The following is a 15,803-nucleotide window of genomic DNA, read 5'->3' on the forward strand; positions in this document are numbered from 1 at the left end:
TGTTACCTGTACGGACCGCTGCTGGTTATATGGCTGGGGGTTGTATGACAGAGGCACGTATGGCTAAACCACGTGTGCCTCTACCATACAGCCCGAACAACGAATGCATCTGAACAGCGCATGCCTTTACCACGCAATTTTGTGGTAAAGCATGTTAGGTAAAGGATGTGTAGTAAAGTTCGTACCCCATCTCCTCTGCCCGAGCCCTAAAACCACCCCTCCTCTAAAGCCATAAACTACTCCTCCCCGAGCCCTAAATATTGCCCCCTGCACTAAAAACGGACCCCCACCCCCAAATCCTAAAACAGGGTTCTCTATCCTAAAACCTGCAGAGACCCCAGCTCCCTGCCCTGAACCCTAAAAACCCACACCCTCCTGTCCCCCCTGCTCTGAACCCTAAAACCGCCCCCCTTTCCTATGTATGCTTGGTTAAGGCAAGTGTTGTTCAGCAGCTTGCGGGGAAACAGTGGCTGGGATGTGAAAGACCTGTGTTTAGTACTGATGAACCGTACCTGGATAGTTTGTGTAGCATCCTAATTTATGGTTAATACTGTTGGAGGAGTTTGTGCATTTGTTTGCAGTAATTTGTGTGAGTGTCACCTTCCCCTATTGGGCGTTTCATGGTCTGTTACAAGCTGACTGTCCTGGGGCATCTTTACTCCGCTCGCCTCTGCCTCTTCACCAAAGTGGGGCCTTTACACTTATTGCTATCTCCATAGGGATGTGATGGACAGCACAACAACACAGAAGTACTGGATTGACATCCAGCTGCGATGGGGAGACTATGACTCCCACGACATTGAGCGATATGCAAGGGCCAAATTCCTGGATTATACTACGGACAACATGAGTATTTACCCCTCCCCCACTGGAGTGCTGATCGCCATCGACCTGGCCTATAACCTGCACAGGTGAGACACCTTGACCACCAGGGAGTTAAGTGATTGAGGGTATAGTCGTCACATCGGATGCTGGCACTCAAAGCAGCTTTCACCTTGGGAAGTTAGGGAGCTTAGGGGAGCAGTAACAAAGACTACATTTATCTTCCCTTTGGTAACTCAGAAAGCTAGGTGTCTAAATCCGGGTTCCAGGAGAGCACAAAGCTGTAAAGGTGAGGCACCTGAACCGCAAAAACTGACTCAGTATGGGAAATTGAGATATTGGATACTCAAAAACTACATTAGTGAGGATCATCAGTCCATAAGAACTAAGGGTTGGAAGGGGGACAAAGTATGCCTCTAACTAGCTTAAGTAACATCTGTGCTCATGGGAGGAAGTCTGGGTAAGGGTGGAGAAGAAACATCAAACACTTGCTCATTTCAGACACATATACTCATGAGAAGCCAGAGTGCTATGGAGGACAGCAGTTTGAGGTTCTTGTTCAAAGAGTTAAGGCAGAGCAGATACAAGGAATGCATCAAATCTACGCTTGTAACTCCTGCGTCCTTGATGAGCTAGCGCACGGAGGTATGGGCCACTAGCAGGCAGCACTTGTGAGATCTTTTTAAGTTTCTGGGGACCGAGATTTTGGGCTGCTGCCAGTTGGTTTCTAACCTGTGCAATTAGGACTTTTTGGCCCCCACTGGGTAGGGGATTTGGGGAGGAGGTATATTTGCGTGGCTTTAGGATCTGTAATCTTTCATGATGTGAGAGTAAACCTGACTCTGTGTATGTACTTAGTCTGCTTAAAACGTGCCTAACTGAGTGAGCTGCTTCTCAATGGTTTTGTTAAACGGTTGTTAGTTACAATTTACCAAGAAACTACTGTCCGTTCAGTGCCATTATGTTGCAATGGACTATGCCCATTCACCTAGATAGTGGAGGATACTCAGACCCAGCAGAATGCCTAGTATTTCTTGACCGTTTGAGTATCTTTTTTTCCGGACTAAGGATGGGAGATAGTGTCCATACAGAGCTGTTAACCAGTTGTAGCACCATAGATGTATTTGAATGGAAGAAAAGGCCAGAGCTTGATTCACATTTGCTACATATACTATTGAGGATTGTTTCTTCTCTCGTTAGTGCCTATGGGAACTGGTTTCCTGGTGGGAAACCGTTGATCCAGCAAGCGATGGCAAAGATCATGAAGGCGAACCCTGCACTGTATGTGCTGCGAGAGCGAATCCGCAAGGGGCTGCAGTTGTACTCGTCTGAGCCCACAGAACCCTATCTCTCCTCCCAGAACTATGGTGAACTCTTCTCTAACCAGATCATCTGGTTTGTGGATGACACCAATGTGTATAGAGTCACTATCCACAAGGTGAGTCATCAGCAACAGGGATAATTTGGCGAGGGTATAAGGAAAGGGTGGAGGGAGGTTCATTATGTGGGAAGAATGGGCAAAGTAGTAATCCGCACGAGTGAGGGAAGATGTGTGTCTGTGTCTGTTTGTGTGGGTCTGTCTGTGTTTGTGTCTGTATGTCAGTCTGTCATCAGTGATGCTACTGACCATGTCATGAGTGATGTAATATGTGAGATCATAAGCAGTGCATTACAGGGGCGTAAGGTATAGTTAGCTTGGGTAAGAATAATTGCTGCATTTCTATGGTTTTGTACGAGTGAAATTGGAGCAATCCCGCTATGAGACTTACTGGAGGGGTCCTTTGTCCCTAAGGGCCCTCCGTATTGAAGGGAGTGACCCGATTAGGGCCACCCGGGTCACTTGCAACCACCTTCTATACAAATGAAGAGTCGGTCAGACAGTAGAGAATGCAAACCAAGTATTTATTCAGGTACACTAGAGCGGAGCCCAATCTCTAAGGATTCCCGCAGAGGGACTGACATCAGAAAACAAGGTAATATATTATGTACGATTCAGAACCAATAAAGGCACGCCCAGACTGGAAATTTCCAGATGGAGGCAGCTACACAAAGGAGGTACAGAAGGATAAGTTTCGATCCTGCGACCGGGCACACACTATCTCTATGCCAAGGTTGTTCTACCTGTGCCCATTGCTGGACTAGTGGGAGCAGGCCTCTATCTAGTGGAAAAGGTATGCGCTAATAACAACATTGTATTCATTAGTACAGCAGGGCCCAACCTTGGTCAACCCCCCTCTACCCACCCCAGGCTGATTTCAACCCTGTGGCCCTCATCCCCATGGAGGAGTGATAAAGCTCCCCCCAAGCCACAGCAGCCAGCTATGTCCTAGGGTTTGGCATCCCGGGGCATAGCAGGAGCTGGCCTTCCTTTGATGTTTGCAGGACCTGCCTCAGGAAGGTGCAAGTCCCTGAGGCCGAGAGCAGCCCAGAAAGTGGGGTAGGGTGAAGCACATGGCCCACCTTTCATAAAAAAAAAAAAAGTTGGCCCTGGTGAAGTGGTCGACCCTGGTGCCTGAGGTGTTCCTGAGGCCTCCCCATTACAAATTGAATATGAACACCTGGGTGGGTGGGGGGGGGGGGGGGGGGGTCTCCGCCCCAATCGCCCCCGTCCCCATAACCGTGGTTAAACCCTGGGAAGATTGTGGTGCCCAGGGCATGTGCTTCTCTTCTCTGTTTTTTTTTTTTATACTTTTTTTTTGCCCTGGCTTGGGTCCCTCTGGGACAAACACCCCCACCTCACCCAAGCGGCCTAGGCAGTCCGAGTATTTCTGCTCTTCCCCATTTTTGTTACATTACTTTTTTTTCCCCGAGATGGCTGCCAACACTTTCTGGTTTGAAGTGTTGGCAGCCAATAAGGTCTTAGCATGATCAGGAAGGATGGTAGATCCTTTGCGTGCCTATTTATGCAAATTTAGATTTTAGCTAATATCTTTCAAACTACTGAATAGAATCACACAAATTAACTTCCTGGACCATTATGTACCTTTCTGCCAAATGTGGTGTAATTCTGTTCAGCAGTTCAGGCTGTATCAGTGTCTAAAGTTCCTATGGGAATTAACATGCGGAAAAGGCGTTTTGGGACACCCCCCTTACCTCCCTCCTTTTTCTCGGACCCCTGCTTGAAGACTCACCACAAAACTTTCAAGACAGCGGCTGGTGTGAGTGTCATACTAGTTTTGCAAATTTCGCAAGGAATTGTCTTAACGACGCCAACGGTATTGGCAAATGAAAAAACGCTGTGGAAACTGCATCCTAACTATAACTACCTACTGATGACCACCAGTAGGAGGGGTGGGTGGGTGGGTGTTTGGGTGTGTGTGTGGGTGGGTGTGGGTGTGGGTGTGGGTGTGGGTGTGGGTGTGGGTGGGTGTGTGTGTGTATATGTATATATATATATATGTGTGTGTGTGTATGTGTGTGTGTATTAAGTAAGGGTGAGAGAGTGTTTTAAGTAAGAGTGAGACACTGGTTGATGTAGGATTTGAGGCTGTGGAAATGGGTAGTTCCTCCTTTATTTCAGTGCGTAAAATCAAACTTTCAAGGTTTGGTGTGTGTGATTAAGTTGGGCGAGAGAGTTGTTTTTGCTTTGGGCTTCTGCATAACCTAAAACTTTTTGGAGCTTTGATTCATTGATGTAGATGTAATGCCATTTGAAATCATTAAATCCTGACATCCTGTAGCAGGATGGCTATTGACATTTACTAGTAGTTGTTAAAAACATTACCATTTTTGTTATTTTATTTTTCAGACTTTTGAGGGAAACTTGACCACAAAGCCCATTAATGGTGCCATTTTCATCTTTAACCCTCGGACGGGACAGCTGTTCCTCAAGATTATTCACACATCTGTGTGGGCTGGACAGAAGCGTCTAGGTCAGGTAAGATTTCTGAAAGGTGATTTGCTGGGTTAACAAAGTAACTCACAGAAGAACCACAGTGCATGCAGAGTTATATCTTTGAATTTAGAAGGGGGAATAGTGCAGGAGCTCTTTCAGAAGAATGTAGGAAAACCATGACTCTTAAGAACCTAAAGAGAAGAGTGCTGGCTTCATTGACTGCATCAGTGAAGGAACAAGAGTTTGGAAATTCAACCTCTGCTCTTGAGGATTCCAGTTTGGAGCCCAGGTACAGCTGCATTCTCTTCTCTAAGGGTCAGTCACATTGTGCCTGCCTAAAATGTAACACCATTACTTCCTGTTGTGTTGTAGGAAATAGGCTACATATGGCAGCATGGGCTCCTCTTCCCAGTCAGGGCACATTGCCTCATATGATCATAAGATACTTGACCACACTCACAGGTGATTTTCGGCACCAAAGACCGTAAACTACATGGGGACTTGGAAAGAGTATACCATAAAAAAGCTGAATTAATTCCTCTTGTACCATGTCGGACTAACCTTCATAAGGAAAAGAGAGAGTGGCTCCTTATAATTTTGTTTGGTATGTGAAGGATTAGGTGCCTGCATATGTTTCTGATTGGAATATTCTGTGAAAGGAAATGCGGGCTTTCACTATCTGTTCATTTTGAAGCTTTTGATTTGATGTAAATGGTGAGAAACTGCCTGTTTAGACAGATGTAGTTCTGTACTGTACTTCACCAATGTACTAGAGATTTAGGGTTCTCTGCAAGGAGTGGGCGAAATCCCTGGAAATTAAGTGACCTTGGGCAAGATGGACTTAGCCCAGCACTCAAGTCTGTCATTGTAATGTGCACTCTATTTGTTTTCTCCAGCTGGCCAAGTGGAAGACTGCAGAGGAAGTTGCTGCCTTAATCCGTTCCCTCCCAGTGGAAGAGCAGCCCAAGCAGATCATTGTTACTAGAAAGGGAATGTTGGACCCCTTGGAGGTAAGAGCCTCCATGAAGGATCCTGAAACGTGATGCTCTTAGAACTGGGAGTATAGTCTTCAAAGCTTTCCTTGTATTTGTTTCCGGGGTTAGATTTGGGAGTCTGTTCTTTTAAAATGTGATGTAAGAAAATGGGCTGTGTATTTGAACCCCTTTTCCAATAATACCATGACCTGTTGTTCATTAGGTAATTGTAAATGTATCCATTTAGGTAAAGCCCAAAACCTAGAATTCCAATTGGCATAGATAAGTGAGATGCAAATACTTTACAAATAGAAAAAGGCTAGTATAATTCGCTCTGATTCTAAACCGATTTATTGATTTAGGTTTGTCAAATAAAAATCCTTAAAATAATTCTTGCATCAACTTCTAAAAAAGTCAATAAAATAATCCATATAGGATTTGACTATTTATTGAAGCACACTTCTTATGATCAATATTTATGAACTTGCATCCAACACGTGTTTCGCCCCATGGCAGCAACTTAGCCTAGAGCTTTTTCATGGCTTTTAGGAAATACCATTTCAAAAACAAGTGAGCATGTTAGCTCAAAAACAATGATTCCAAAGTATCACGGTGCCAATAGGTCAAACAATATTGCAAACATTTGTTAATAGTGCTGCAACATTTGAGGCTCTCCGTCACAAATTCAAAGAGAAGGAGGGGCCGTCATTGCCACAAGAGAGCATCCCATATGGTCTGTTTTTCGGCTAGTCTGTTCTTCTAAAATGTGATTGTATGACATGTCCAGTGACTCAGATGGTAGCGTGATGGTTAACTCTTCAATAGCAGCTTTATATGGATAGGTAAAAGTTATCGCTGATGGTCATCTGAAAGTCTTTTATGTAATTGCTCTTTTTTCCTGCTCTTCTGAAACCTAGGTACACTTGTTGGATTTCCCAAATATTGTCATTAAGGGGTCAGAGCTGCAGTTGCCTTTCCAGGCCTGCCTGAAGGTAGAGAAGTTTGGAGACCTTATCTTGAAGGCCACAGAGCCCCAGATGGTTCTCTTCAATCTTTACGATGACTGGCTGAAGACCATCTCTTCCTACACGGTAAGGCTGCATTTCTCTTACTGTCTAACTAATGGAACTGATATGCCTTTGATGGCTTGCTGGTGTGACACTGCATGGGGCATGATGTTTGGGGAAATGTGGACGTACTGTCATGTGAAGTAAGGGCAGTGGATGTTGCATCTTGAGGAGCATTTGTCATCTTCCCACATGAGGAAGCGTTCGGCTGTCATGCTCCTCATAGGGAAGCATCCATCGTGCCTCGTTTGAGCACAGATGAAATACTTGGTGAGGAAATAATATTCAGCCCCATGGATGGGATTATAACAAACATGATAAATGTCTGCTTCATTAGCTGTTTAGCTCAAGTTTCTAGCTGAGGCTGTGTCATACACTGAATTTTTTCACATTGAACACGCAAATGAAGCCAAATTTATCTATTTGCAAAGGTAAAAGTGTACTACATCGAAAACATCCAGAATCTTCGAGGATTCTAATCTAATCGGAGTGGATGCGGGTTTTCCAATCTCTGGAGCTGTTATGTTCCCTCCGAACTCTGGCGCAGCCCTATATTAGGGGGTCTCTCGAGTGGCTCTGATACTTGAAGAAAGGTTGTGTTGAGGGCATGTGGGTTCGTGAGACTTAAAGGGCTTCACTTGCTGCTGTGGCAGCTCTTGGTTGCTGCATCGGCTGAGAAGACGACATCCAAGGTGGCGTCTGTCCTAACTGGAACTGCACACAACGAGCTGTACAGACAAAAGTCACTTCAGTTGATGCCAACAGTGCATCATTTGACTAGTGGCTGGAAGAGTCTGGGGGTGAGATAAAAGATGCTGTTGCAGATTTGCCTACTGAGACCCGTTGGGAGGTCGGAGTTAGCTGCCTGGCAAGGAACAAAAAAAATTTTGAAATCCTGCCTCATCCCTGCAGTGATCAGCCGCGAATCACAGCTGCACTATATAGGGGACCAGCTTAGAGCTGCAAATGACCACCTCTTGGGTGTCCCTGGGATGGATTTCACTAACTGCTCCATCGGGCAATTACGATAGAGGTTTTTAGAGGAGGGGGTCCTCTCAGCAAAGCCCCTAGTACAAAAAAGAACTTCTAAAACAAACTCCAGGCATTCGGTAGCACCCGCTCAACTCAGGCTTGTATACAACAGCGAATGTAGACCTTCACACAGGTGGATGCTGCAAACGCATTTCTGGAAGAGTGCAGAAGTCCAAACAGGAGCATTGCAGAAAATTACTTAAACCCTCCCCCACCCACCTCCCCATCCCTGTTCTAACTTACTCTTGTATAATGAAGACTCTGCTGCTCCTACTTTAACCTAGGTGGGGCAGATGGATTTACTTGCCCGGAACTGTTGGCTGAGATTTCCATTTCAAACTTTGATTCAAGTTTGGTAGATATTCCTTCCAGTTTACCTGCACCTTCCTCCCTGAATTTGTACTTTGGGGGTTGAAAGGCTGGAGTAGTGGTTGGATATGATCTAGCCCAAAACGCTGTAGAAAACAACAGGCTGTACTTAGCTTGCGGAAAATACTAAATTCTGTGTATTGAATTGTGTATTTAGTTGTTTTTAAGTAAAGAACTGTTTCAGTGTGCAAAAACTGTTTGGGGTTGTTCACTTTGGTCGCAGAAGGCTAGTGCTTATGAATTTGATACAGATAGTCATAAAGGGAGACTAGTATCAGCATCTTCGCTTCAGTAACATGTAATCAGTGTCCTCCACATCTACCATGATTTGTCTAAACACTACCAGATGTGGTAACAAAACCTTATAGTGTGGGAGTTTTTGTAGACTGGCGTGAGACTTCTGCACATCCGTGCAAATAGAAAATAAAAACATTTAAAATCCTTTTAATAACTGTGGCATTATTTTATTTACCTTTGGCTCTTATCCCTCTTCCCGATGATTATGAATTGGTTTCTTTTGTGTGTGTCTCAGGCTTTCTCGCGTCTGATCCTGATTCTGCGTGCACTGCATGTGAATAATGATCGTGCCAAGGTGATCCTGAAGCCAGACAAGACGACCATAACCGAGCCGCATCATATCTGGCCCACTCTGACAGATGAAGAGTGGATCAAGGTGGAAGTTCAGTTAAAAGATCTAATCCTTGCAGACTATGGCAAGAAAAACAAGTAAGGCAAATGTGTTTTATGTTTTTAAAAGGGCGACCACCCCTGGCACAGGATTAGATTGTTTCCCTGTCCTTTCTTGTGTGCACTTGCACGGTATTAGATGATTTTCTTCTCGCACCCTGCACTTGGGGAAGTAGCTTATTCCATAATGCAGAACTTTCACTAAGTGCTTTAACCTCCTTCTGAAGACTGTTGCCTGTATGCTCTATAACAGTGGTGGCTGACACAGCTAAGGAGTGGTGAGGTGAGTGAAGGGAACCGGGTGAGATGAGGGGGTGCTGGGGTTAAAATAAATACAAAATAAAAGACTTACCTGGTGCTGCTGGCCTCCTTGCCCCTCTATTCCTGATCCCAGCAGCACAGACTCCTCTTACCAATCCCTCCGCTGCTCTCAAGCATAAGAGCAGTGTGGCGATTGGCCTGAGCAGGGTAGAATAATGTTTGCAAAGGCACAAGGAGTCTGTACTGTTTCTCCAACCCAACTGTGGAATACAGCTGGGTTGTAGAAACCTAAATGCGCATGTCAGTTTGGCCAGCCTTAGAAGCTTGGCCAAGCTGACATGCACTTTTAGAAGGGCACATCTACCAGTCTTCCTCCCCCACCCATGCCCTGACCCATGCCCTGACCCTTCCACTCTGTCAGTTGGACAGAACTATGGGTTCGATGTCGGTGCTGGCATTGACACTGCTTGAATTGGTGTAGAACATGAAACCAGAAGTTGAATGTGCTCCAAGTTCATAGCTGAACCCAAAGCAGGTTCAGGAGACCGAGTCCGTGCCGCGGGTAAACCTCCTGGCGGTAACCTAGCTGTAGGCCTGCGCGAATCCAGGAGACCAGAAGGTGTTCCGGGAGAACTTGTAAGATGCCTAAAATGTGAAGCATAGCCTCCTTAAACTTCTTAATTGGATAGGGCATTGCCATCAGACTTAGGAATGCGGGGTGTATCAAGATCCTATGCAGAATCGGTTCTGCTGCAGAATCAGCTCTACATAAGTGCACCGGGAATTAGACCATGGGCTGCCAAGACTTCCTTAATACTTTGAAATTGAGTGTGCTGAGGCTGGGACAAGGCTCATTGGGACTTCTTATGCTTTTTTTTTTTTTTTACTTCAACTTACTTGAAGACTCGGAGGAGGATGAAGGTCTGTGGCGAAACACAGCTTGGCTTCACAGTCTCGGATCACCTTCTGATTCATCAGAGCACATTCCCTGCTTGATTTGGAGTGGTGGCTCAACCCCAAACCTCAGAAGCTAAAACCTTGTCTGGATCTGAAAAACATTTGTTCACGGCGGTTCCTACTAAAGTTAAAACCTGTAGTCTTAAGAGGGACGTATTTCAATGCACTCATAAAATTTGGAAGAAATAAGCTAGTCAACTATTGAGGAAAAGTATGAGTTGGCTCCAAATCTGTGAACAAAGGTGTGGAAAGAAAGGAACTGGCATCTAAGTGATTGGTTGGTGCATGCACACGGTTCTAGTTGTCACTTCCTGGGTGTGTAGAGTTGTGCAATGCCACCTGTCAGCCCCCTGGTTTAAGCTGAAACATTTTCGCGTTCCTATCTGGCTCCTGAGGATATTCTAAAAGTGGAGAATCTGATCTGATGATAGAAGAATTCATCAGAAAAGCTGGGTCTTAAAACCATTTGAAGAAAAGGAATTTAGATTGTAATGTTGGCGTCCTGTACTCTTGAGACATCTGGGGGCTGTTCCCTGCATCCTATGTGCTAGAATGATAGGAGTGATGGAAATCTGTGGCACAATGCATTTTGAGTCTCTTGGCTGTAGGCCTCCTTTAATCTGGCAGCAAGGATGGATGTCTTGAAAAATGTGGTAGTTTCTGTGTTCTCATGTTAGATCCGCTGCCTCATCTCAATGATAGTAATAATCTGATCATTCTCTTTTCCTTATCAGTGTGAACGTGGCTTCTCTGACTCAGTCTGAAATCCGAGACATCATCCTTGGGATGGAGATCTCTGCCCCATCGCAGCAAAGACAGCAGATTGCTGAGATTGAGAAGCAGACGAAGGAACAGTCACAGCTTACAGCCACGCAGACACGAACTGTTAACAAACATGGAGATGAGATCATCACCTCCACAACCAGTAATTACGAAACGCAGACCTTCTCTTCCAAAACAGAGTGGCGTGTCAGGTAAAAGAAAAAGAAAACAAGTTATGACTGGTGGGGAGGTGGGTCTAATGAGATTGACCTTTTAATAAAGCAACATTGCCTATAACCTGCTGTCATCAGGACACCTTCAACAACAGAGTGTATCTAAAATACCTGGGTGATGGAAATAGCTCATTAATCAGATTTTTTTGTCTTTCACAGAGCTATATCTGCTGCCAATCTCCATCTGCGTACAAACCATATCTACGTCTCCTCTGACGACATCAAGGAAACGGGATACACATACATCCTTCCCAAGAATGTTCTAAAAAAATTCATCTGCATCTCTGATCTACGGGCACAGGTCAATATTTGATATCCTATACATAATCCCTGTCATGAGGAGTGTGTACCATCTGTATAGAGATCTGAAAGACGGCTCTTCCTTACTGCATAGTGTGCCCCCTTGTGTAGCCTGCTATTTACTGGTTTACTGTATTGCTCTTCCTGTCTAATTTGCCTTGTAATTATGCGATTTTTCCTGGTTTTGTATTCTTACATCGACATTGCTTTTATGTCCTTCCTACCATCCTTTTTGGAAAGCGATCTGATATCCTTCGGTATCTTGTTTGTGCTATATAAAACTTTAAAAATAAGTAATATCGTAAGAGCTAAAACTGGTCAGGATTAGTGGTCAACCCCTGAAGTTAAACCTCCAAACAAGAATGTTGGGCATGAGAGAAGGGCAGATACCAGCAGAAAGAAATACAGACCCACTATCACCAGCGTAAGAATAAAGAACATGTATAACTGGTATCACTAGTGTGTGAATTGCAGGGCAAGAAGGGTCAGTACCACAAGTGGAGGGCTAGAAGGGTGGAGTATTAATAGTGTCAGAATTAATGGACAAAACGTTCTTGTACCACCAGTGCAGAAAACAAAAGTTGATGCTGGGGAACCACCGCTATTGTGGGAGTGATAGAGAGAAAAGACAGTTCCACGAATATCGGGAGCTGTGCAGCAACAAGAGCACTTTCGACCAGCATTGGAAGCCGCACTCCAAGATTGGAAGGCAGTACATATGTGGAACTACAGACTATGGATAGGTACTGCCTTATCTAAGAAATGGAGGGTTATGATGGCAGTAATTATTATTATGGAACAGAATAACAAATGGAAGTGCAACCATTAGGATAGGAAATGGAGGCCAAGAAGAGTTTTCAAACCTGGTTTTCGAACTACATTGTATGCTGAGATGTGCAGGCCCCACCAGTATGCAAACTACTGCTTTATGAAGGGCAGGTATCGTGGGTGGTAACAGTATGGTCATTGACGACTTGCTTTGTCTACAGATTGCTGGTTACCTTTATGGAGTGAGCCCCCCAGACAATCCCCAGGTGAAGGAGATCCGCTGCATAGTTATGGTGCCACAGTGGGGGACCCATCAGACTGTGCATCTTCCAAGTCAGCTCCCTGGACATGAGTATCTCAAGGTAAAGTATTACAAGTATTTCCTCAGAGCTAGACACTGGTTTTTTGTGGGGTTTTCTTTGCGTTTTTTTTTTTGCGTGTGTTTTTTTTTGCACACAAATGTTCTTGCCCACAATGCCACAGTTTATTTTATTCACATTCAGTACTTGTAACCTGAATCTCCATTCATTACTACACATTTGGCTTAAAATATAAAAAATCAGAAGGCTGTTCGATTAATAATTTTGAGAATTTTTCCCTCTGTAGGAAATGGAGCCACTGGGCTGGATTCACACTCAGCCAAACGAGTCCCCACAACTGTCACCGCAGGATGTCACCACCCATGCCAAAGTCATGGCAGACAACCCTTCGTGGGATGGAGAGAAGACTATCATCATCACATGCAGGTGAGCTAGGACTAGTCCATGCCAAGGCTGCACCATTGTAGCAGTTCTGGGGTGCCTGAGCTGCGTCGGTGCAGCAGTGTGTAGGAATCAGCATATACATTGGTAATGCTGCAACTTTTAATACTGGAGTACTGCAGCAGATCTTTGTTCGAAAGGTTCAGTTTGAGTAAACATTTATTCACTTTTCTTTATCAATCAGGTTTGAGGTCTTCAATGGCTAAAAGATCAGCCACTTCACATCTTTGAATTAAAACAGAAGTGATGTGTAGCTGTCTTGTAGCTGTAGCTGTCTTGCTTGCTTGAATCTAGAAATTCTGAGTAAAGATTGAACACCGAGGAACTCCCTGTGGGTAGGGGGAAGAGCCTTAAACTTCCTCAGTCACACAGGGAATGTCAGCGGTGCAATACCCAACGGCCAACACCTCAATGAGGGGCTCTTTGGCGGAGATCTTTTTCCAAATGCGGGTATTGCACCGCCGACCCAACGATGAGCATTGCCGATGATGAAGCATGACACCTGCAAGGGTGTGTGAGGCCATTATATCCAACAAATTGGATACCCACGCGTTTATCCACGACGCAAGGGTGTCACCAACACAAAACCCTCGCCCCATTTAGGAACAGCCTGGTACCTCTTGTGTTTCATCTTTCAACCAGATGCCCAACTATGAAGACCATCTTTGCCAGACACTGGGAAGGCTTTGTGAGGAGGTCTCTCATCTCGTCCCTCTGCAGACCAAACTTTCTAATGTAGTATTGTTGGTTACATCATTGGCCTAGCAGACCCTTGCAGTGGGCACAGTTACGGTTTACTTGTCAGCCCTTTAGGCCTTTTTATGTTTGCCTGCTAAATCCTCTTTAAATTATCGGCTGTGAAACTTTTTCTGAAAGGCCTGACACTATATTTCCTGTTAAGCCGCTTGTCATGCCTCAATGGGACCTAAATCTAGTCCTTACGTACGTTATGTTCTCGCCATTTGATCCTGTGCACAGTTGTTTGCTATGGCTTCTGAAGATCAAGTCAGTCTTTTGTGTGCCATGCGAGGGAATCAAAGGTGCCACTGTGCAACCTCACTACACTATTTTCTTGGTATTGAAGATTCAGGCTGCCTTCCTGCCGAAGGTGTTATTGCACTTCCATGTCAATCAGTACTTACCCTGTTAAAATTCTTTACACCGCTACAACCCTTGAGAGAGGAGAGGCGACATCAGCCCAACCCAAAGAGAGCTTTGAGTTTCTACATTGACCACACAAGAGATCATTGCATGGATGATCAGCTCACTGGGACCAAGTAAGGTAAGGCAGTGCGGAAGAGATCTCTGTGCGGATGATAGCCTTCTGCATTAAAATCTGCAATGGTCTGGCTAAGCAGGAGACCGCAGAAGGAATGCAGGGTCATTCCACCTGGACCGAGGCTGCTATGATGACAGGAGAAGAGGACATCTGTCTGGCTGAAACATGGGCATCTGGGCAAACATTCACAAAACACTGTTACGTTGACAGTTCTGTCTGACGAGAGAACTATTTTGCCTGTTCGGTCATGCAAAATTTCCTAATCTGAGTCTACTCCTCAAGTCCTCCTCTATTTTGGGACGGTACCGCTGCGAAGTCTATACTAAAGGTCGAGGACTCATGAACATCATAATAAGGTGCTTTATGACGTCCGTGCTCATGGGTTGAATTTATATTCTGTAGTAGGGGATCTCTGTGTATAGTCATTATCTAGTGAATAGTCCCGCCCATGTGCGTGGACCCCGGAGCAATCAAAAATAATCTCTTAAAGTGTCGAAAAAATGCAGAACTGCACAGACACTTAAGAGAGAATTTAAAGACATATAATAAAGCCTATAAACAGGCTACACTGTCCAGCACTTCAACTAGAAATTCCACCAAAAATCCACAAACAGCAAAGCCTGTCCAGATTTCCCTTGCCTTAGCAGCAAAAACCCTCTGGAATGATAGAGAGGAAGACCTGGGCAGACAAGCCCCATAGGCTGCAATTATGTGGCTCAAAACAGGATACTGTGCCTTTAAGAGAACTTTCCAGAACTTCACAGTATCCCAGAATGCACTCCAGGTCCCTTTTACTTTCAGTTCTTTTTTCCAGCTCCTGCAACAGGACCCTGGAGCATTGAGCTCTCCCTTTTTAAGGGTTTTTGGTGTTTTTTCACTATTTTTCTCATAGTTAAGTGCTTTATTGTACTTTGGTGCCTTTCTCCTTGGTTCTTGCACTCTGTTTTTTGTCGAATATGCCTGCATTATTCGATAAATGCCCGGAGTGCTCCAGGAAGAAGGCCAAATCGGATCCCCATGAGGTGTGTATCCTCTGCCTTCCATCTTCCCATGTCCCAGAGGAGTGTGTGATCTGTCAAGGCTTCTCTGGCAGGACCCTGAAGGACAGAAAGAAGATCAGACTTCAGGGCCTCGAAGAAAGAAGAATGAAGGCACAAGATGGGTCTGGAGGGGCTTCTTCTGCCCATGCAGAGTCCTCTGGGGGGCTCCCAAAGGGCAGGAAGGCCTGCAAACGTCACCATCCTTCGCCTTGGTCGATTGCGCCCACTACGGCGTCGAGAGGAATGACTACGGTCTGTTCCCCATCGTCTGAGTCGAAACGACGTCGACGCTCTGCGTCGAGGGATGTTACAAGACCATCGAAATCCCTGGTGACTATTTCATCGTCGTCGTTGTCGGCGTCGTGCGATCGACGTCGACAGGCCAGGCGTCGGCGCTCGCCGTCGAGGCGACACCGCTGTTCGCCGTCGGCGAAGAGGAGACGTTCATCGTCGAGGAAGTCCTCGTCGTCGAGGTCGCTGTCGAGGCACAGGTCGCAGTCGAGGCACAGGTCGCAGTCGAGGCACAGGTCGCAGTCGAGGCACAGGTCGCCGTCGAGGCACAGGTCGCCGTCGAGGCACAGGTCGCCGTCGAGGCACAGGTCGCCGTCGAGGCACAGGTCGCCGTCGAGGCACAGGTCAGTCGAGGCGCAGAAGAT

At 45.5% G+C, this 15,803-nt stretch overlaps 1 protein-coding gene across 1 annotated transcript in view; it reads left to right on the forward strand.

The window, feature by feature from the left end:
• PRPF8 (pre-mRNA processing factor 8) overlaps positions 1-15,803 on the forward strand; it is a 121,829-nt gene that overhangs the window by 89,242 nt on the left and 16,784 nt on the right. Inside the window, exons 32-41 of the mRNA XM_086955209.1 lie at positions 720-911; positions 2,023-2,260; positions 4,571-4,699; positions 5,554-5,667; positions 6,549-6,722; positions 8,632-8,825; positions 10,739-10,978; positions 11,159-11,300; positions 12,289-12,429; positions 12,674-12,813. Of these exons, the coding sequence (XP_086811335.1) occupies positions 720-911; positions 2,023-2,260; positions 4,571-4,699; positions 5,554-5,667; positions 6,549-6,722; positions 8,632-8,825; positions 10,739-10,978; positions 11,159-11,300; positions 12,289-12,429; positions 12,674-12,813 (1,704 nt within the window). The remainder of the gene's footprint in view (positions 1-719; positions 912-2,022; positions 2,261-4,570; positions 4,700-5,553; positions 5,668-6,548; positions 6,723-8,631; positions 8,826-10,738; positions 10,979-11,158; positions 11,301-12,288; positions 12,430-12,673; positions 12,814-15,803) is intronic.

The sequence above is a fragment of the Lissotriton vulgaris genome, chromosome 2_1, assembly GCF_964263255.1.
Source record: "Lissotriton vulgaris chromosome 2_1, aLisVul1.2, whole genome shotgun sequence".
In the NCBI taxonomy this organism is placed as follows: Eukaryota; Metazoa; Chordata; class Amphibia; order Caudata; family Salamandridae; genus Lissotriton; species Lissotriton vulgaris.